The sequence below is a fragment of the Dermacentor albipictus genome, chromosome 7, assembly GCF_038994185.2.
Source record: "Dermacentor albipictus isolate Rhodes 1998 colony chromosome 7, USDA_Dalb.pri_finalv2, whole genome shotgun sequence".
Taxonomy (NCBI): Eukaryota; Metazoa; Arthropoda; class Arachnida; order Ixodida; family Ixodidae; genus Dermacentor; species Dermacentor albipictus.
In genome coordinates, this window is record NC_091827.1 from 127,975,526 (window position 1) to 127,997,900 (window position 22,375).

General features: G+C 46.2%; 2 protein-coding genes across 6 annotated transcripts in view; one reads left to right on the plus strand and one right to left on the minus strand.

Annotated features, from left to right (window-relative positions):
* MED17 (mediator complex subunit 17) overlaps positions 1 to 22,375 on the plus strand; it is a 251,061-nt gene that overhangs the window by 135,085 nt on the left and 93,601 nt on the right. For all 5 annotated transcript variants that reach the window (XM_065438751.1, XM_065438752.2, XM_065438749.2 and 2 more), the window contains one exon: positions 20,898 to 20,954. In XM_065438751.1, the coding sequence (XP_065294823.1) occupies positions 20,898 to 20,954 (57 nt within the window). The remainder of the gene's footprint in view (positions 1 to 20,897; positions 20,955 to 22,375) is intronic.
* On the minus strand, positions 4,272 to 6,522 carry LOC139048160 (piggyBac transposable element-derived protein 4-like). The gene has a single exon (XM_070522697.1). It carries the CDS (start codon positions 5,893 to 5,895, stop codon positions 4,543 to 4,545), a length of 1,353 nt encoding a protein of 450 aa, XP_070378798.1. The 5' UTR covers positions 5,896 to 6,522; the 3' UTR covers positions 4,272 to 4,542.

Genomic DNA, 22,375 nt, shown 5'->3' on the forward strand with positions numbered 1-22,375 from the left:
TGCAGATGAAGAGCAGATACAACAGTGGTGTGACTACTGCCGAGCTGCTTGCCTGCTGCCAACAGTTGAACGCAGTGGTTGCTCCGGATCAACAACAAGAACAAGAACAGGAAGCTGTTCCCACTCTACTTGATACCAATGACAACAGTGACTTGGCACCCCAAACAATAGCATCTGGCGGTGGCGTGGCGGCGATATGTCCTGCCGTTAGATGCAGGGAAGATTGCACGAGCCTGCACGATTACTACACCCGAATCAACCTGGTGAACCATCTTCAACGCATGTTGATTGAAGTTATACACGGTGTCACCGACGCGGACGCCAGGCCCCTCCAAATCTTCTTCATGGGACCTGCCGGCTGTGGGAAGACGTTCATGCTGCACCTCGTCATGGACATGTACAACCATTACTGTAAGAGCCAGCAAATCAATTACGGCGACGGTGAACTCTCGGGTGTCAATGCCTATATAGCGTGCACCACGACCGGTAAGGCGGCAGTTGCCCTGAACAGGGTAACAGTGCATTCGGCATTTATGATCATTATGATGTCATCCTGAGACAAAAAGGGTTTGTGTGCCGGTGACCTCAACATGTTTCGTGTCCTGTTTAGAGAGTTTCGATGTGTAATCATAGATGAGGTCAGCATGCTGTCTGCTGATTTGCTAAGACAGGTGGACAGGTGCATCCGCGAAATTCGGCCTCACCGGATGTGGGATGTGTAAACTGTTTGGGGGGTTTGACGTCATCATGTGCGGAGACATGGGCAGCTACCACTAGTCAGGGCCAATGAGGTGTACAAGAGACCAAAGGCAGCCGGAGCCATGTATAACACCGATCGATGTGTTGGCCTGGCATCACCTCCAATACTTGCCCTTGACAGAAGTCGTCCCCCTGTTTTTGGCATTGCTCAAGATTGGTGGCGGTCGGGAGTTGAATGGGATGGAGATACAACTGCTCAACTCTCGTTCCGTCACGCAAGAAGAGAAGCGCCAAATGCAGCGATGCAGTCAGGCTGTATTACAGTAATAAGGATGTCGATGCATACAACGAGAGAGTGGCCGAACGAACTCGTAACAAGGTCGTGCACGTGGCTATAGATGTCGTCTTTGGCCATAGATCATACAAAGAGAAGATCCTTGCGCTGAAGCACGTCAGTGAACACAGTAGAGTCAAAAGTGGAAACCTGCCATCTTCAATTACTCTGTGCATGGATAAACCGTACGTGCTTATCAAGAATCTCGACGTGACCGATGGACTGGTTAACGGCATGGTCGGGACTTTGCAAGAGATTGAGTTTAACGTTGAAGGAGAAGCAAGCAGAATTTGGCTTAGCTGCTCGCCTACCCGAGGCCTAATTGCAAAAGCCAGACTCACTCAATGTGCGTGCAAATGACACCATGCAACTTGTTTACCCATAGATCTTGTCTGCATGCAATTCCATCTAAAAGAAAAAACCGTGAAACGCATGTCTGTGAAACGGACACAGTTCCCATTGCTCCCTGCAAGCTCAGTGACCATCGACAAGACCCAGGGAGGCACATATTTGATGCCGTAGTATACGACTATGCTGGCAACCACCCGCAAAAGTTGGTGAACATTGCTCTTAGCAGGGTGACTAGTCTGGACGAACTCTATCTCACAAACAATGAAGGTCGCCATGGATTTCTGCACTTCCTCAGCAATCCCGACATGGCGTCCCGAGATGGCAGTCCCGAGTTTGAAACTGCGTTGGACATTCTGGCTACCGGAATGCCTAGCCGAACCGAAAAGGAGTTGGTTGTCATGACGGGGAACTTTAATAAAGACAAGAACTCCGCCTTTCTCCAAGCTCCAGAGAAGTGGTTTCTACTGGAGTTGAGCCAGTTCCAACCTCAAACCACCACACATTGGAGAAGCAGTTTAGACTTGGTTTTACACAGAGCCTCGGCAGATACAGGCTTCTCAGCACAGTGCAAACCAAATCCCACTACTTCATTGATCATTGCAGCGTCTTCATTGGTACAGTAATAGCTCGTTAATGTGACTCCTGTTAATTCGGAAATTTGGATAATTAGGACGGCTCTATTGGTACCGGCCAAAGTGCATGTTAGTCTATGGAACCAAACCTTCGTTAATTCGTCAGAATTCGGCCTCGCACCGCTTAATTTCGACAAATGCTGATGGCTGCCGCTACACGAAAGTGCGGTAAAGCAGCGCTGGCACCACAGGAGTGAAACCGAAACCTGAGAAGCAGTGCCATCATCGTCATCAATTAGTGAGGGCAATCGCAGCATCACTGAACGCCAATGTCTCCTTTCTTCGCTCCACTGTGCCTTTGATGCCATTTTTCCTTGTTTTGTTGAGTCGGTATCGTCTCTTCTAGCGAAGTTTTCTTTTTTCATTGTGACCGTGTTTTGCATGCCACCACCATCGTGCACTACAGTGATGGCAACTACCGGCAAAGCAGCAGAAGTACTAAGCCAAGAACTTGGCAACTAAGTTGGAAATTTTGCAGGCTTTGGAGAATGGCGAATTGCGACAGCATGTTATGACCAAGTACAACGTGAAGCAGAGCACGTTTGGAACGTATGTAAAAATGTACAGATTCTTCAAGCCTTCGAAAATGAGGAGTTTCATGCATCAAGAAAGCGGTTGCGAACCGCAGCTCATCCCCACCTCGAAGAAGCTTTGCTCCAGTAGGTTACTGACTGTCACAACGCGCATCTGCCTTTGAGCGGACCTCTCATCATGGCACAAGGTGACAAGTACGCTGCAATGATGAACATTGACTCGTTCAGAGCTTCAGAAGAATGCGGTGAAAAGGCCAGCGTTGATGAAAGCGTGACCACCCAGTGGAAAAATGTGAAGCTGCTTGAGCACATCGCTGCATATGAACCAAGTGACGAGTTCAGTGTAGACGAAACTGCTCTATCTTTCAGAGCTCTGCCTGAAGAGAAGGTGACTTTCAAAGGGGACCCGTGCATTGGTGGCAAAAGGTGCAAAAGATAACCGTGCTTCTTGCCGCCAATATGACTGGCATGGAGCGCTTGCCACTTGTTATCGGGAAGGTGCATAAGCCACATTGTTTTAAAAACTTGAAAAGCCTTCCTGTCGAGTAAAGAGCAAACTTCTTAGGAAGGCTTGAATGACCTCGGACATTTTTCGAGGCTGGCTGCAGCAGTTAGACCGGCACTTCACGTCTAAGGACCGCAAGATAATTATGGTTGTTAAGAGCTGCAGTGCACTGTACAGTCAAACTGAATAGCGTCAAGGTAGTTTTTTTGCCGCCCAACACTACATGTGACCTTCAGCCAGTGGACCAGGATATCATTCACTACGTGAAGTTGAAGTACCGAAAGCGCTTGCTACAGCGAATTATCTTATGCTCAGAAGCTGGAAAGCTGCATGAAGTGGACTTACTTGGCGCAGTGCACATATTCGCCCACGTGTGGAAAAATCAGGATGTCTACCAACCAGAAAAACCGGGAATTCTCTGGGTTTTTGAATAGTTTTGAATTTCTCGGGTAAATCTCGGGGAATTTTCGCTTCTATCAGAAAAAATTTGCTGTAATTTTATCGAAAGGGAACGAAGGTCACGATAACGCTAGCTGCCTTGACTGAGAGAGAGGAATCGTAACGAATCATCATTGGCACCGTGTCGACAGCTGGAGGAGTTTCCATTGTACAGTCAACGGCCGACTTCCAGACGTCCGACGGCTTCACGGCACGACCACGTATACCATAGGGTCAATGTATTAGAACGTCTGAAATTTCGCACGCAAGAACCTTTTGCGGTCCGATTTTTGGGACTTCTTGCTGTGACCGCAGGTCCGAAACAGCATTAGTCAAAGCCACTACCTTCGATATTGAGTATTTTGCCGCCTCGAACCGGCACTCACGCAGATCCGCTTTCAGCCGTAGCCATCACCGCAGGAACGCCAGGCGTAGCCGCTTCAGCATTCGCTATTAAGTTTCTTGCCATTTGGTGCCGTGTTCTATATTGAAAGGATTCGCCACTGTCAGCAATGGCACCGACTCCGCCTTTCTGGTACTGGTGATTGGCTTCGGAGGTCGGAAAGCACGGCGCGTTGCATAATGCCAGGTCCCGAATGTCAGCTTTGCCTCATTACAGAAGTGTTACGCAGCAAAGCATAACAAGCATGAGAAGGGGCAATTGTGACCGGACACAGTACGTATTGCTTAACTCTTTCGCTACCAGGGGAAAAAGGGCAGTTTTTACTAGGTAGAAGGAAATATTTTTTGGCGGCTATGCACGAATGCCTTATTTACATTGTTTGGTATCAACATGTAGCTAAGGGAATTTACTATTCAATAACGTAAATATTGCATATGTATTTATTACACAAATTAATGAAAAAATGTTTATAAAGTAAAAATTTATACAGTTAGCACATCGCTCTGCTGGAAAAAGGTGCACAACTTTAAAAATATCAGGGGTAAAAAAATTTGAAGATATACGTTTTGTAGCCTTATATGTTCTAAAGAAATAACACAAGTTTCAGAAAGTTTTTTGGAAAACTGTTCTTTCCACAAAAAAAAAAGTTAGCGTGGTTGAGTGGCATGCCATTCACCAAAGCAGTCCCTCGTCGGGATGAAACACAGATGCACACCGCATGGCTCGCAAAAAACTGCCGTCTTCCTCTCTACTTTGGTTTTTTCATAGCAGAGCTTGCAGTTACGGCGCTTTTTTTGCACCTGGGGCTTGTGCTCAGACTTCTTTGGAGGAGGTGGAGGGTGACTAGGTCTGTCGTCCAACCCAAAAATCTGGTTCACCAGCTCAATTCGAAATGAAAGCTGGTCAAAGCCAGCCTTTCTGGATAGCTCCTCTATCTCGGGGTGATGCTCCCTGTGTTCCTGGAAAATTATGAAGCTGTTGACGACAGCAATGTCAATGCAGTGGAAGAACAGTGTCTTCCACCACCTGACACACTTCATCAAGACATTATAGGAAACAATGAGTTGATCGGATTTGTCAACACCAAGCATGCCCTTATTATAGTCTTCTATCAAAAGCGGCTTCCTGATGGGGAGCTTTGTCCGTTGGCCTCCTCTCTTCACTTTGCGCATTGCAGTGACGTGATTGTTGGCAGTGTGTGCTGTGCTTATCATGTTTACAGCGCGCTTGTCTTTCCACTGCAAGTACAGTACATCACGGCACCGCAGCCAGCGAATGTCACCTCGAGTTGCTTTTTTCTCCCAAGTGGAGTCTTTCAACTGGGAGGGAAATCCACGACGATCTTTGCGCGTTGTTCCGCAGGAGAGAGTCTTCCTTTCAAGGAGATGTTCAAAGAGGGAGGTGGACGTGTAGAAGTTGTCAAGGTAGACAATGTAGCCTTGATCCAAATAGGCATCACAAAGGCGGGTTACAACGTCATAAGCCAGTCCCTTTAAGCTGGGTGTTTCTCGCTTCCCGGTGTAAACACTGAATTGAACAGTGTAGCCTGTTCTTGAGTCAGCGAGGACCCATAGCTTGTACCCCCACTTGACCCCCTTGTCACGCATATACTGCCAAATTCCCAATCGTCCTTTTGATTTGACCATTCTTTCGTCGACGCACAAATTTCGATATGGCTGGAAAAGCTGCCCTGACACGTCGTTCACATGCCGCAGTAAATCTGCGATCCTGCGCAGCTTGCCATCGCGGACAGGGTCAGTCTTCTCCGGGTCCATGACACTAAGAAAACCAAGGAACGAAAAAAATCGGCTCCTAGGCATAATCTTTGGAGGAATAAGGCCCGAAAACAATTTCGAGGTATTCCAGTATAGATGGAGGCGAGGCAGTTCCACAATTCCCATGTATATGAGTATTCCAATGCATTGCATTATTTCACCCGGATTGAAATTTCTCCAAGAGCCGTCCTTTTCTGCGTAAGTCTGCGTCTCTAAAATATGCATCCACGCATATTTGTTGGTGTTTTCGCAGATAGCGTTTAACAGTTCTGCTGTGAAAAATAGCTGGAAGACATCGATGGCCCGTATGAAGTGTCGTGCATTACTCCGGAGCGCGCCGCCAACTTCGACCCCCGGGTTTCTTCTCGGAAAAAACTGCACGCGCTTTACAGCTGCTGGCAGGGAATCGTGTCCGTATGACGTTGAGACCCTGAAAATACATAATATAGCTGTGAGTACATGCTCCACTGCCCATAACTATATATTAGTAATCGCTATGTGCGCCGCACATAGAACTGACACTCACCCGCTGGATGTTCCGCCTTGATTTGATGCATCCTCGTCATCAGTGCTGAATTCTGATGTGTCCACATCTTCTTCAGGCTCACTACTACTGATTACATCCGCAAAATCAGCTACAGAAGCGCTCGATTGGCGAGAAACACGACGTCTTTTAGGAGCGTCTGCGCGCGATGACGACGCCATGATCGACGCGCTCGTCGGACAATCCGAAACTTTTTGCGGCGCGCGGAGACGAACCGGAAAGCAAAAAACCAACAAAACATAGCAGAAATTGTTGAGTGCTTCCCACTTTCTAACCTAGATGGCGCTAGGTGCTCGCAAGCCGCGCAAGAGCGCGAGAATTTGAACTTGAAATGCGTCGATCAAGTTGATCGATCTGAATAGGCGCGGTAGCGAAAGAGTTAAAGGGACACTAAAGTGAAAAATGATTTCTTCTGCATCAGTAAATTACTGTTCCACAAAACCAAAAACACCACTCTTACAACGATAAGACGTTTGGTAAGCCAGAAAAATCGCAAGAACGAAATACGGGTGACGACGCCTACTTGAGTTGCCACACCTGGAGGCTGTGACGTCTTGGATTTTGATGGCATCTTCTAGGGCCTACTAATTGTATATAGTGGTACAGATTGACTACATTGTGTTCTATAGGAACCAAATATTAAACATGGCAAGTTTCGGAAACCTTTATTCAGCCAGCGCGGCCCAAATGCGAAAACATACTTTCGAACCCCTGACGTCATGCTGACGTACCGGCGCTGGGGTTTCGGCGTTAAATTCAAATACTAATGCTTGGACCTTCATTTTCTCATCTAATAATCAAACTATTTTTTCGAAACGACTGCCTGCAGGGTGCTCAAACAATGCTTCATTAGTCTAAACTGATTTATTGTTTCACTTTAGTGTCCCTTTAATTATTCACATGTGCACCTGCCATCTCCTGTCACAGTACGAGCACCGATATGCCTAATAACTGTACTGGAAGTCCTTCAGAACTTTTTCGGATGTGTCTGTAGCTATTTTGAGCTCTCAAGATCAGTAAAACCCACGCATGCAATTTTTTGTCATCCTCCCTTTTTTGAATTTCCTGGTTTTTTGGACGTTTTCGCGGCCCCTAGGGAGTGCGAAAAATTGGACATTGACTGTACAACTAACTTAAAGGATGCTCCAAATGGTCCGTGTAGCAAACGCGTAGCGGAAGGACAACGAGAACAGAAAGGACGTATACATTGAGGAATGAACGGGAAAGGAAGCGTGCTGTCACTTATTTGAAAGAGCTTGAGCTCAAAAAAACAAAGTGTTGGCTGACGCTGAGATGCAGGTTTCTCTCATCCAAACCAAAATAAAATCTTTAAATCAGTGAAATGCAACACTGAGGCATTGTGCGGGGGCTGAGAGTATGTCAGGACAGTTGAGGTTGACTTTATTACCAGCTGTTGAGAGAGAATCTCATTTGTGACAGAGTTCGGGCTTCATACAAATGAGCTTGCTATCAGTTCATAGAAATAGGTCATATTCGAAAATATTTCATTCGTTATGCATCTCCTTCTTAATCATATTTGAGAATGTTCAACTCAATTTGCAGTGGGTTTTACCATTCTTTTCGAAGGTATTTTATTCACTGTGCAGTTTACTAAGCGTTCCCTTCTGTTTTCTTTTTTGAATAAAATAAGCGCTACTCCTTACTATTCAAACTGGATTAAGTCATTCTTATTTTTTATCATGCTTACTAGAGAGGGTTAGCATTGGGAGACATGGTGTGAGCCCGTCTTGACACAAAAGTTCTGTTTCACTCAGGGAATTTTGTAAAAGCACTCATGGGAAACCTGGAAAACTCATGGAATTTGGAAATGTCAACTTGGTAGACACCCTGAAAAATACACCTCCGCAAGTCATCGCCAACTGTTTTCGGCACAGCGGTTTTGTGAGACCCGAGCATGCGGCAGTAGCCGACGAGGTGTCAGTCAAGTCCACCGATCATGACTCCCCGACCTTCGATGCTGTCCTTCCCACATATGTGACCCTTTATGACTACATCGCGATTGATGATTGTGCCGCCATGAATGGTCTCCTGACCAATGAAGAATTTATTAATGATGCCACGGGCGCCCGGGAAGACTATGATTGAGACGAAGAGTCATGCGAGCAGGAAGTCACGGAGGCGCTTTTAATATGGGAGGATGTTTGCCGGAGCACTTACGAGAGTTTGCGGGCTGTTGGCCACTTGTAAGAGTTAAGAAAAATTGTGATGTCAGCTGGAATCTGCGCGAAAAAGTAGACGACTATTGCAAAATACTTCAGTAAATAAAGGTATGCTTCTCCAACTTGATTTTAATGTTGTTTTTTCTTTTCATTCGTTAATTTGGCGTTCAGATAATTCTGACATTTTTCCTGGTCCCGTGAGATCCCGTGGTCCCTTTAAGGCGCCTTGTACACAATTGTGTACGTTCTACTTCTGGTGTTTTTTTCGCGTTTAGGGCACGCAATTTTCTATTAGGTTGGCTTTAGCACATTCCCAAACTTTAAACTGACAACCATGTGCATTTTGGGCATCATCTGTCGCATTTCGGTGAAGATGTTCATATCAAAACAAGAAATGGCGGACGCCGGAGCAGCAAAGAGCGGTGAGTAAAGTTCTTATTTTTTTTAGAGCCACTTTTTTTATTGTGGCAAGCGAAAAAAAATTAGACGTGCTTGTGCATCATATGAAGTACCGAGGAGTGATAATTTTATCCTTTCTGAGGAGATGACCGAACGCTAACGCTCGCACGCGCATGTGTACACGATTGTGTAGAAAGCGCAGTGGTCGCTGCAGAAATGAAGAATGCTGAGAGTTGCTTTGGTTTTCTTTCCAGGTTTTTTGCCCATTCGTCGTTCTTTCTACAATGCAAACAAGTATAAGAAAACCCAAAAGACAGCTGAAAGGTTTTTGGAGCTCATTGCTGATAAATGTTTCAGACGTTGGGGAAAGTGACGAAGAAGAAGCCACGTGCGAAGCGACCGACGCCTGCGTTGCAGCTGCGTTCACCAACCTCACAGAAGAGGAAGACGCTGCTGCAGGGGAAACGCAAGCTGAAGAAGTGGACACAGAGTGTTTTTTCCTTTTGTGAACGTGGGTATCTGCAATTCTTGGCTGGACTACCACCGTGACAATGAAACGCTGCCTGGAGCTAAACTCCTATATTTGATGAATTTTCGCTTGCATGCAAGCTGCCGAAACATTAATTAAATCGGTACTACCCGAGAAAAAGCGTGGAAGGCCTTCTCTTGCAGAGATCCAAGCACCACAACCAAAGATATGGCAAAAAAGCAAGAATATCGCGTCCTTGCACCGACGCGCACTATGACTCCTTTGACCATTGGTCCGAATCCCGCGACCAGAACGTGCGAATTAGGTGCAAGCTCGAGAAGTGCAGATGAGGCACCCGGATATTCTGCATGAAATGCGCCGTGCAACTGTGCCTGACGAAAGAGAGCAATTGCTTCCTCGCATTCCACAAGTGAATTTTGTGACCACCGAGGCGCTGTGTACACAATTGTGTACGATGTTGCAAATAATAAAGTTTTCATAATAACTTTCAAGAATTCGATGGTTTTGTGTTTCTTAGGTCCCAAAAAGAATGTTGATATATAAAAATATTTTTTTCTATGCGTAATTGCAAGTGGCGCCTGAAAGGGTTAACAAGCTTTTACTGTACAAGGAGTAAAAGCCTAGTCGTTACCTGAACAGTGTGTCTTGCCGTGTCTATACAATAGAGCTAAACCAAACGCTTAACCACAAGCTAACACCACAAGCATAGCCATGCAGCTCTTGCTTTCGCAGTTCAACTAGGGTTAGCCAGAGCTAAACCACAGGCAATTTTTTGTGATCTGTCTGCTGCCTTCTCTGTGCCATATTGACAAACCGGCCGTAACGCCCTTTGCGTCACATCCTTTTCTGACCGTAATTGCAGGGTAAGCCTTGCGCAAGCGCGTCTCCACAACATATTGACTATATCAGTTAAAATTTGCATGGTATATGGCAAGCACACGTACATTGGACCCTGCGCCAAAAGTGTTTGCTGCTGCTTCACCGAATCGGTTCCTTTGCCTGCACCAGGACCTCCGCCGCAAAGTGAAATGGTTCTTCCACCACTGCAACAGGCATGTTCTGATGTAGTGTTACCAAATCCAGAATGACACAACCGTTATCATAAAATTGTTTTTTTCTTTGTGAACGTTATTTTAAAGATAAACTGTCACTGACTTCTTTCAGCGGCCAAATTTTAAAATTTTTTTCTTGCTTGAGCCTATAGATACTGATTTCTTTATTTCTTTTTTTCGGTGAATATCATGGAGCATGAAAGTAGTTGTTTCCGGCCGCTTCTGTGAACCTTCAAAGGTTGTAGAGCTGCACAGCTAAGCTTTACCATGACAATAGGCATGTTCCTATATAGTGCTAACAAATCTGATCGTTGTCGCTTTCTGTCTGTGTCAGTGCATTCTGCTGGAAAACATTTGTGTTATAATCATTTGTCTCTGTAATGCAGCGTCATGGTTGTCGTACATGATGATGCAGAGTGCTTTGAGAGCACTCTCAAACGACCAGTCGAACATGCTGTCTGTTTCTGCTACACTTGCTGACTCTGGAACCTGCTCTATGACTGCACATCTTGTTCTTTGATCCAATACCTAGAACAACAATGTTTTCGAGAAGAAAAGCAGAACACCATGTGATGATTTGACCATGCAGGAATTTCAAGCACAGTTACTGTTCACACTCGAATAGAATTATACATTTAATTCTAATAAGACATGGGTGTAGAGCTCTCAAGTATAATACAGAAGAAACTACTGGGCAGATACAATGCTGTTAGCGTTGGTGTGCTTCCTCAGTTCATCCATTGGCTGCAAGACCTTCGACGTACTTCTCATTGTTTGTCCCATCAGTGGACAAAAGGAGCGTAAATAAAGAAGTTCAATGCTTCTAGGCTGGCATTACTTTGATTACTCAATGGAGCGCATGTGGCTCACAGGTGTGCGTGCTGGTCTTAGTTCTCTGGTAAATTTGTATTCACTTACCTTTTTATGTTAGAATGCTGAAAGCAAATTCAACATACATTTTTCGGCTTCCTGTCTTTATTCTTTTGTTTGACTTATTGATGTTGAACTCTAGCTAAAAGGTATAAGGTAATTCAATGCTCCATACTAGTTTTGACTGCTTTGTAAATGAGTCCGTAGCAGGAAAAAATGCTTCCAGCAGAGATATATTCACGCGTTTTCAGTTGGCATCTTCTGCTGTTGCAATCTGCTGAATATTCGCAGCAGACATCATTTTCCTTGTCGACTGGGAATTCCTCCACACTCTTCGGCAAGACAGTGATGGCCTTTCGTAGTGGGGGATTCCATAAAATCTTAACCACTTCTTCAACGCACACCCAAACGTTCAGCCACTATCACGCAGACGGGTGTCACGACATCGTTCCGCCGTAGCCATCGTAGCCAAGAGAAAAGCAGAGCCGCTAGCATCTAAGATTTGGCATTGTCTCACAATAACGACAACATTTGAGATGACGAAAACACAAGGTCAGCACAAGGTGTTTTGAAACAAAGCAACAAACGTGCTTTCGCATGCTTGGGCAGCCGTGCCGGGACCTGTCATCATTTTGGGCTTGATGCAGATACACTACAGTCGCCGACCGTTTATTCGGACCTCACGGGGACTGCGAAAATGTCCGAATAAACAGGTGTCCGAAAAAGCAGATTAAGAAAAAAAATGAAATCCTTTATTTCCACGCACTTATTTGGGCTCGGCAGTAGGCTTGGAAGAAATTGTGAATGCGCCGTTGCACGCTGTTCCGTTTACGCGCAATCAGATAAGCCTGAGTCTCGGAGAGGGTCGTACAGTCACTATTGGCGGCTGAAAGCACAGTCACTGCTTGTACACGCTCCGCATGCGACGGCAGCGTAGCACATGGTGCGTCATCTTCCGACTCTGAGTCATTGTCCGGCGGTGCAGCAGAAACCTGACGAATGATCTTGCCGTCGTCGAGTTCTGCACATGTCAATACAGCAGTGTCAGCACCTATGAAACTGTCAAATGAGACGGTGTCCGGAATCGCAATGCAACCACTGCGCAGGTGTCGGCGGAACGTTTTCTGCGTCAGTAGGAAGTACATCGGAAGGCGACAAATCTTAGGCCTCCCGGCACCCGCTTGCCGGCATTCCCCAGCACAGTCTGCGCGGGCACTGTCGGCGCCATTAGACCCTTGACGCGATGTTTCCGTATGCCACGTTGGATCACTGAAACCTCGACACAGCACACAAAAGGTCTCCTCGATTTGGCTGCACTTCCTGCACTAGTTCAGGGGGTGCAGCACTCGCTTTGACGTCGTGCTGCACGAGTTCATGTACACTTTGGCACTTGACTCTCCGCAAGTTCTTTTCTCGTGCACGTAGTGCAAGGCTCTTGGTAGCAGACGACACATGCAGTTCCGTGGCCATGGTTGGTAGACCATGGTAGACCATGGTTCCGTGGTTGGCAGACGGCATCGACGGCGCCTGTTATTGGTAACGCAGCACGGACGCCAGTTTTCTTCAGGATGTGTACGCAGCATCTTGTTAAGGGCGCTTTCCGGGTTCAGCTGCTGCTAAGTGCACTGAAGGCCGGGATTTTCCCACAGGTCACAGTCGTTTGTATTAATTTTCCTGAGCTTACCACTACCTCGACGTTAAGTTTACGCGAAACCACATCGGTCCGTCGTTTGAAACGTTGTGCCATATATGATTCAGAAAGGTGTGGAAACTGCGCTTGGTCATGCTTTCTGAATAATTATGCCGTTGAACTAATTTCCAGTTACTAATACATAAATTCTTCCCAGAGGCCAAAAAAGGCCATTGCGCACACGTTTACACTTGCGGCACACACTAACAAAAGAAAAGCCACAGCCGCCCAGTCACAGCAGACGAAGGCCTGAACGTTCCTGCACTTTCGTCCTCGATTTGACCGCTGCACCGAAAGCGCTAGTGTAGCGCTACACTCGCACTTCAAGAACTGGCGCTACACTGGCACGACACTTTTCTGAACTAGTGCAAAAAGTGCAGCCAAATCGAGGAGACCTAAAGCAAACACCACCGTGCCGACACCAGTCGCACAAACGAAAAACGCGGCCTGCTCGCAGCGTCTTGTGCGAAGAAACAAATCAGCTGCTGGATTGTCTTGACATGGTTTACTAAGCTGAAACCGGAACTGCTGCAGAGCCGCTCTATCTAACCAGGCAGAAACGATGATGATGAGCGGGGATTTCCAGTAGCGCCACTTCGTGGGGCAGCAAGGAAGCTCCGTTCAAAACAAAAATGGCGTTCAGCAAGTCGAACCATGCACCGGTCAGAGTCGATGCATGGTGCTCTCGACCGAGTTGGCTAATAGCGTCCTCGATCACCTTGCCTCGGGGTTGCCCCGAAACCAGAATGGTATGCCTTGCACCGCCGTTGTGGCGCGCTGCGGAGGGTCAACATCGAGGACAAAACTGCACCCATTGCAGGGTGCTTGCAGCGCTACTTTGCCCCCGGCGCGCAAGACGTGCGCGAACATGCGCGCGCGCACATTTTGTTGTTTGCAGGTGCTGAGCATCTGCGGCAAGCGCTCGAACCTTGTCAAACTGCGTGCTCAGACATACCTGGTTGCAAGCAAACACCAATGGATCTTATAATTAATCCTGACGACCCTTTCAACGAACCTGTCCACTTTCGGCCGCTCTTCACCACATTGTTTTTGCACGAGGTGGATAAGCATGCTGTCTTCGCTGTCAGACGAACTTGAAGAAAGCTCATCAATTGCCGCAATTAGCAGCGCTTCCTTTCTCATTGCCGACGTCTCCACTGGCTAACTCCGTCAACTCCGTTGCAACCGCAGCTATCGGGCCAGAGCGTCCACAGTTCTGCAGTCGGCAGTGCGCGTGCGAGTCCCGCAGTGCTTGCTGGGATTGCAGCTCGGCGCACCACCGATTTTCTCGGTGCGAGACGGGGCAATGGAAAACCGCTCCAACAGGGTGCACTTCCGGTGATCGAGAATGGTCGGTGCGCACCGGTGCGGTTGATCGAGGATGAAAGTGCGCACCAAGGCGCGCCCCGGTGCACACCGGTGCGGGTGATCGAGGACGCTATAAAGGAGTGTCCGAAAAATCCGATGAGAGGTTGCGAGGTGTCCGAACTTTCGGCAGTTGTTATACATTATGGTCTATGGGGAGAATGGCGGTGCCGCAAAGCTGACCGAATAATCGGGCATGTTCGAATTTTTGGAGTCCGAAAAATCGGTCGGCGACTGTATTTAGCAGCAGCTTTACTGTAGTTCTCGTGTACCACCATGCTCGTGCAGCAGGATGACGAGGACATGCTGCTTTTAGTCTTCCATTACGAAAGCTCATTCAAAACGTAAATTATTTTGCGTTGTAAGCTAGGGGAAAAATGTTGCGTTAAATGTTTTAGGGGTTCTTGAGAGTTACATGTTGCAGCACCAGCTACATGCATTAGCCACCATCCTCTTCACGATTGCTGCGGAGTTGTTTGAGCAGTGCCCCACCCCACAGAGGATGTTTTGTGGTTCGTAGACAACGTTAAAGTGCTGTCTAAGAGTTATAACGATATAAACTAAGTGAAAATAAACTTCTGCTCTGTGGAGGTAAAGTCCATCAGTTCCAGCTTTTGTTATTGCCAGAGTTGGAGCCATGCATAACTTTTTTTTTTTTGCTAGAAAATTGGGTGTGGGTCAAATTTGTGTAGGAGCTCTGCTATCTCTTCTGCTTTGCACACATAGAGAGGGGGGGGGGTTGGCATGCTTGAATTGGAAAAATACTGCCAATTGAATTAGTGGTGTGTTGTGCCGTTTTTTCTGTCTCTCGTTTAACTCGAGGAAAATCGACCAATTTTAACAATCCCTTCGGGATTTGATTAACGCAAGTCGACTGTGTCACGCAGCACCTAAGCAGCGCAGCTGCTAAAGCAGAGCAAAAGGAAGACGGTGCAAGATGATTGGCTGTTTCGGACTGTGATGAGCCTTTTCATTCGTATTTGTGTTGTGGGTAGAGAGATTATTCTCTCTAGCTTTCTTTTTTTATGCTGGTGGTGCACTTGTGCTGTGTTACAGTTTTCCATGCCTGTTGTCGGGCCTTGAACACTTTCAAGCCACGTTTTGTGGCTTTTCATTCCGGTTCCTTTCTGTCTATTGTCCGTGACAATAAATTAACATTCATTCATTCATTCATTCATTCATTCATTCATTCATTCATTCATTCATTCATTTTATCCCCTGCACTTTTATCCTATTCAAAACAACATTGGCAAGATGTGCTGTGTTGGACGCCCTGGATGCCTCGGTTCTGTTCGGCAGCTTTCAAAGGAGCGTTCACCTGATCGGTCCAGCACCAAAACCAGTGGGCATGGCCAACACTGAAGTGGCACTAGCCAGGTCAGCCACAGACCAAGACAACCTAGCTTTTGGACACCGCAGTTTGAACCACTCACATTCACCAGTAATGCAGGTTAGGAAAGGTGGCTCAGGCACCATGGTAGGCACCGAGCCACTACAACCATGTTGGCGCAGCTCATGAATAAAGCATTTTTCTCTTTACCGGGACTGATTTTCTGTAGCTTGAGAATCGTAAAGGTGCATTGACCACTTGGAAAAGCTTTATTGTGGAATTCAAGGCTGGCATCGAAGACTCGATGCCACCTGGTGGACTGAAAACAAACGGCATATCAAAACAAAAAGTAGAAAACATAAAAGTAGGGGGGAATACAAACATGAATTCATATCGTCATAATAATACAAGATTAGGAGGCACAAGAATGCAGCAGATATTCTACTTCGTCATGTGTTAGGGATATTGTTGGTTGGCTTATAATGATTTCAAGTTGACAAATATAAAAGGTGCCTATGATTTCTGGGTTAAGCTGATTGTGGCTGCGGGTGAGAATGATGGTGTTAGTGAAACGAGGCAAACAACTGCACCTCTTGCAGTGGTCTGTTAAGTGGGAATGAGGCGAACTAGTTCTTTTAATCTCGTACTGCCGCATCTGCCGCTCTGACCACCATACACCTTTCAACAAGCTAATGGCAACTTTTAAACAACGCTGACTTTGTATGGCACAAAAAAATGTACATGTCTAACACCATAAGCACGCACACCGCTGTCTTCCTCTGTTAACCTAGTTCTAACATTGTTACATATTCTCGATAGACTAGCCAAGGAGGACAACACTATGTCAATGTTGTTATTCATTTTAAACAGCACAAGAAAAGAAACACACGGACAAGGAAGAGTACAGGACCAGCGCTGACTACGAACATCTTTATTGAAGCCCACACAAATGTATACTATTCGGAACAGGCTGAAAGAGAGAAAGGAAGAAAGGGAAGGTGAGTCATCGTCAATCAACTCCCGCTGTGCAATGTAAAATACACAATATGTATACGATCGAAACTGATTAACTTCTAAGGGACATAAGTTCCTTATCGCAAAGAGCTTTAGAAGGGGCGCTTACGCAAGTGGCTCTTAACTCACAAATTGAAAAGGCCTCAAAGATTTCCCTAGCCTTCTGATCACTGTATCTTCTCAGCAAATGTGTGTCTTTTAGAAGGGGTGAACAGCCACACTTTGCACAACGAATGGCTAGATTACTACCGGTCTTAATCTGGACACATTACGCATGCTCATGTAAACATTCATTAACCCTTTGATGGTTTTCGCCGTACATGTACGGCGGCGGTTTTCTGTCCCGCAAGGTCTTCGCCGTACGGGTATGGTTTCGATCCTCCGTTTGAAATTTCGCGCCATAATGACGATGCGTGCTCACCGGGAGGTGCTGCCACCTCTTAGGACTTACAAGAGGCGTTTGAAATTTGCGCTACCTTCTTGGGGAGATAAACAGAACTGACTTCTGCGCGTCGCGCAGGCTGCTGCAACACCCTTTTTGCAATTTCGGTTTTGCCGCGTGATCGCAACGGAGCCGTGCGAAACGTCATTTTTCTCTTTGTCGGCATTCTCTTGCAGATGCGGTGGAAGTTGATTTCTATCTTGATTGGCGCTGCTCTTAGCTTGTTTATAACCGCTGCTCGCGAGGTATTCTCGCTCTCAGCAGCAACGCGCTTTCGCGGTTTCAGTTCCGCCGCAATGGAGGCGCGCGAAACGTGATTTTTATCTTTGTCGGCACGCTATCGCAGGAGCGGTGGAAGTTGATTTCTATCTTGATTGGCACTGCTCTTAGCACGTTTATCACCGCCGCTCATGAGGTATTCTTGCTCTCTGCGACTGTGCGGAGACTCGTGTTCCTAGGAGTACCACACTCTGAAATACTATTGAACATTTTGCAGTTCTGAGTGATGCTGACACATTCCCGACTTTATACATCTTGTACATTCAAGGTCCGTAATAAAGTAATTTGACCACCTGGGATAGTTTTCTTCAAAATAATTCGACCCTCAAAGGGTTAAAGCAGCATTCTGCTTGCCCTATGTAAGTGCAGCCGCAAGAGGGGGGGATGGCATAGCTACATTAGTATTGCGATATACAGGCTTGGCGGTATGTCTCTTGCTACACAGTCCAGGCGTTTGCTGGTTATTGTCGACTTTTTTGCGCAACCTTCCCAACTTGTTAGGAGTGGTAAACACCACCGTAACACTGGCCCAGCCCGTGACCTTCTTGATGCAGTGGGACACACAGTGCACAGACGAGATCACGACAGTCTTGGTGATGTCCTTTACCACTTCGCACGGTTTCATGGGGGAGCTACCCTCTTGCTATAAGATTTCCACCAAGGATGACAGCAGTTGTGCTGGATAGCCACTTGCCTTAAGCCGATGGACTTGGTTAGCAAAGCTGCTGTACATCAAGTGGGGCCAAGAGCGAACGACAGCATTTCTGAGAGCTCGAGAGCTCGATTAAAAGACACACATGTGCTGAGAAGGTACAGCGATCGCATGGCCAGGGAAATCTTTGAGGCCTTTTTAATTTGTGAGTTAGGAGCCACTTGTGTAAGCGCTCCTCCTATGGCTATTTGCGATAAGGAACTTAAGTTCCTTAGAAGATAATCGATTGTTTACGTATTTTGTATTTTACATTTGTATAGTTTTACGTTTGTGACGCATGTGCAGCAGGAGTTATTAACAATGACTTGCCTTCCCTTTCTTCCTTTCTCTCTTTAAGCCCATTGCAAATAGTATATATTTCTTCGGGCTTCAATAAAGATGATAATGGCAGTAAGCGCTGGTCCTGTGCTCTTTTTTATCCGTGTGCTTTTGGCGCTGTTTGACATGAATGACCCATACCAACTAGCTCGCACCAAAAACCTTCTAAGTCAGTGTTGTATCTGTTAGCAATATTCAGGTTATGCAACAACTTGCGTATGTATGGCATGACAATTGGCTTTTCATGGCAGAGCTCTAGTGCTCTTTTGCTCATCTGTTTGAACCATTTTATGAGCTTACTACAAGCCATGGGGACACAGTACCTGGGGTAGTCTGCCGCATGCAACCTAGATGATTGCTCATGGAAGCTGCTGGCATTACCAGCCACGGTCTGTTAAGCCATTGCTGCTGTTTTCGTATGATCACGCCGAGGGTGTAAAAAACTCGGTTGCTTTTTATATGTGGCCATTGCATGGCAGTCAGTTGCAACTAAGCACCCAGACATTCCGCAAAAGAAAGAAAAAAAATCAAGTGAGACATTGATGTGTGTGCAGCCCTGTTTCTGTGCATGCTAGTTGTACGCTGCTTTATCTTTTCACGGTCATAAGTACTATTTGAATGCGGACACTCTTGTACATGAAAAGCACAAGACATGAAAACCGTGAAGTTCCGTGCAGTCTTGTTTATTTGCAGTGGAGGGAACCATCGCTGCACTAGTTATAAAGTCGGCACATGCACTCGAGCACTTTCTGCTTAACTTTCTTTCGTATTCAAAACGATGTTTTGGGTGCGGATTGACCTCTGTGGGCTTTTCGTATGGAAAGTCAACTAAGCAGATCCACAATTAGGGAAGGGCACCGTGTTGCTGTCATCGCAGGCCTGCAGCTTAGACAGGCAAGGCGCATGCGCAGCTTACTTCAACAATACGAACATGTGCCTGAGCAAGCTTGCTGGGCATGAAGTCTTTTCTGTTGAAAGCCACTATCCTATAGTGTCATTTCTCGGATGCTGCAAGAAATTTACACGCACAGCGAGTGCACTCCACACAAACTTGTGTCTCCGTGAATGTTCATGGCAGGCCTTTTGCATGCGCAGCTTCCTCGTTTGCTGCTGGTTGTTAGTGCAGCTGACGATGGCGCAGTGCGACTTGGAACGAATAACCTTTGTACATCCCGTTCAGCATGTGCGTCAAGAACGCATGTGAAAACACAACAACATGTGAACGCGCAACACCAGTGCAGCCACTTTCTCCCGCTGTCTCACAGCTCTCACCAGGAGGCAGTGCCTGGTGTCTGGAGTAGCAGTGCTACTCATGCTATGAGGCTATAAAATATCTGGTCTACAGAACTGTGCAATGCTTTATCCAGTCATGTTCGATCTTCAGTGCCTGCTGAATTCCTCTTGAATATTGTTAACCACTGATTTTTATTGTACCTTGTTTTGTTTTTCTCCTTTGCCATCTCTGTATCTTCTTCTACCCACTCCTGCGATAGTCCTTAGGGGCTGCAGTATGTTGAAATAAATAAATAAATAAATAAATGCAAATATTAGGTCAACGTGGACTGTTAAAATACCACTACAGAAACGTCGCAGTACTTGTTTCATTCCAAGAAAACAGTGCCTAAGAGAAAATCGCATCTGAAGGGTCATGTACCTTTAGTACAATCCAAATCGCCCGCCAAGGAGCAGGGAGTGGAGACGTTGCATTCACATCACTGCATTTTACTGCCATCCGTGAATAAAATGGCACCTGACAGCCGGAACTACGGTTCTTTGCGTAAAATGCAAAAGCTCGGCCAGGAACCAAGCCAAGACAGTGGAAACTGGAAGGGAAAACACCTACTGAATGGTAAACACAATTTCCCATCGCGATAAATCTCGTTCACAACCCTGAGAACGGCACCTTGGCTGCCAATGCTGCACTTGATGCTGCTGTTGTGACATTCTCTGCTGCCTGTAGTTTGGGTGTGTTTCACGAGCTCGCAAAACCAGCTCAGCACTAGGTGATAACAAAACTACTGAAATGCGAAAGTGCGGGCGGCGCAGTCAAGTGAAAATGAAACAACCTCTCGACCACCCACGTCGTCATAAAGGGTAACTTAAATGAGTTCTTTTTTCTAAGAACCGAATAGAAGTAGACAGGTGCATTTTCTTCCCTCTTAAAATGCTATGCAATGATCTATTTATTACGAGTGGTTGAGTACTAGGGACAGAATTAGTATAATGGAAAGTGCGTACACCATCAGGCTAGGGGAGTCTCAAACCGTGTTCTCCATTTATCTCAATTTCTCAATCACTAAAGCTCTGTTCTTTATAATATTGATGCCTTGAAAATTCTAGAGCATTAAACTATCACTTTAGCTTGACTCAATAATTGCTTTTAGTGTCCCTTTAAGGAAATAAACTGGAGCCGGTATATACATCAGTGGCCTGGCCCGTTCCTTAGTTGCCAGTCGCAGTTGGCTGTGTTGTGCTGCGTGGTCGTGCTGCTAGACCCAGAAGTGCTGTGTTCCTTACGCAGTGGTATTTATTCTCTTTGCAGTGAAGCCATCCTGGAGAAGATTATTGCCCAGACACAACACGTGGCTCTGCGGTTACGGTGAGCTTTTTGTCAGCATTACCAGAGACCAGTGCTTGAAGTGGCAGCACACCTGGCTGCTTGCATGAGAGATGGGAGGGGGATGCATTAAAACATAGGAATGAAATGGTTATACCATACACATAATTCCTAAATATTCAATATTGTGAAGATTTGTTAAATAGAGTATCATGACATCGCATAGAATGGAAAACATAGAAATCACTAGACGTTAGTTTATACTGATGCTTGCTATTGCCATAGTATTTTCATTACTTTTTTCATTCATTTAATCGTTTCTTAAAGGGGTCCAGAGCCACCCCTTGGGTTTGGTGAGAAAACACAGTCTGCTATAGCATATGCTGCTGTGAACATCTCAGCCAAATTTTGCACTCGTGCATAGCGCATGGAGCTTGCAAGTGGAGCGTGAAGTCACCTTTTTCTCTAGCACTTTTTTTTTTCAACTGAGCCCTACTTCCCATTCCTATTCGCAGTTGCTATTGGCCAATAGCAGACATCAGTCAAGAACAATGCTTGGATCAGTCCACTTTTTCCTACTGTTGCTGGGTATATTCATTGATGCATTATAAAAAACAGGATGATCCAGGTGAAATTCTACTTTCAAATTTTTATACAAATTGCGTACTTCTGGAAGAAGCTGACTAAAGTCAGCTCTCGCTCAGCCATGGCAGGCTCCCCCATAGGAACTTGAAAGTTTGGCTGCCTTGCCTATCGGTGTCGTAGCCATCGGGTCTTGCTAATTTCGACTAGCTTTGAACACTCAACTAGCTTAGAGCCACATGAAACTTAAGGTCGGCACACGCACGCTTACCAGCATGTGCTCACTCCTGGCCGTTCTTACCTTGGCAGACTTCGCTTCATATTGCCACGGAGCAACCAGTAGTGGCGCCAGTCAGAAGCAAGCGCTTTGACGTGTAGATGTGAATTGGTCTCGACAGCTATCTTGTTTATACATCATTGTCTCTCTTGTAAATATTGTAAATGCATCTTTATATGTGACTTCTGCAACATAACAAATTGGTGAGAAGTGCTGGGTACTCACGAGAACAACAGAGTTCCACAGTGGTCAACACCTCGAACTGGACTACATGACGGATGAAACAGGACCCAACATGACGCGGCCCACATTAACGCCTGCAACCTTGACGGTTGTGCTGGCTCGTCCGCAGGATCCAGGAATGTTCTGCGATACCGACCACCGCGACGTGGAAGACTGGATCGCCGCTTATGAGTGTGTAAGGGCCCACAACAAATGGGATCCGACAATTATATCGGCTAACTTGGTCTTCTACCTACAAGGCACAGCGAAGGTGTGGTATGACAACCATGAGGAAGGGGTTAATGACTGGGACATGTGTAAATAGATGCTGAGGGACTTGTTTGGCCATCCTGCAGGTGGTAGAGCACCGCTAAGAAAAAAC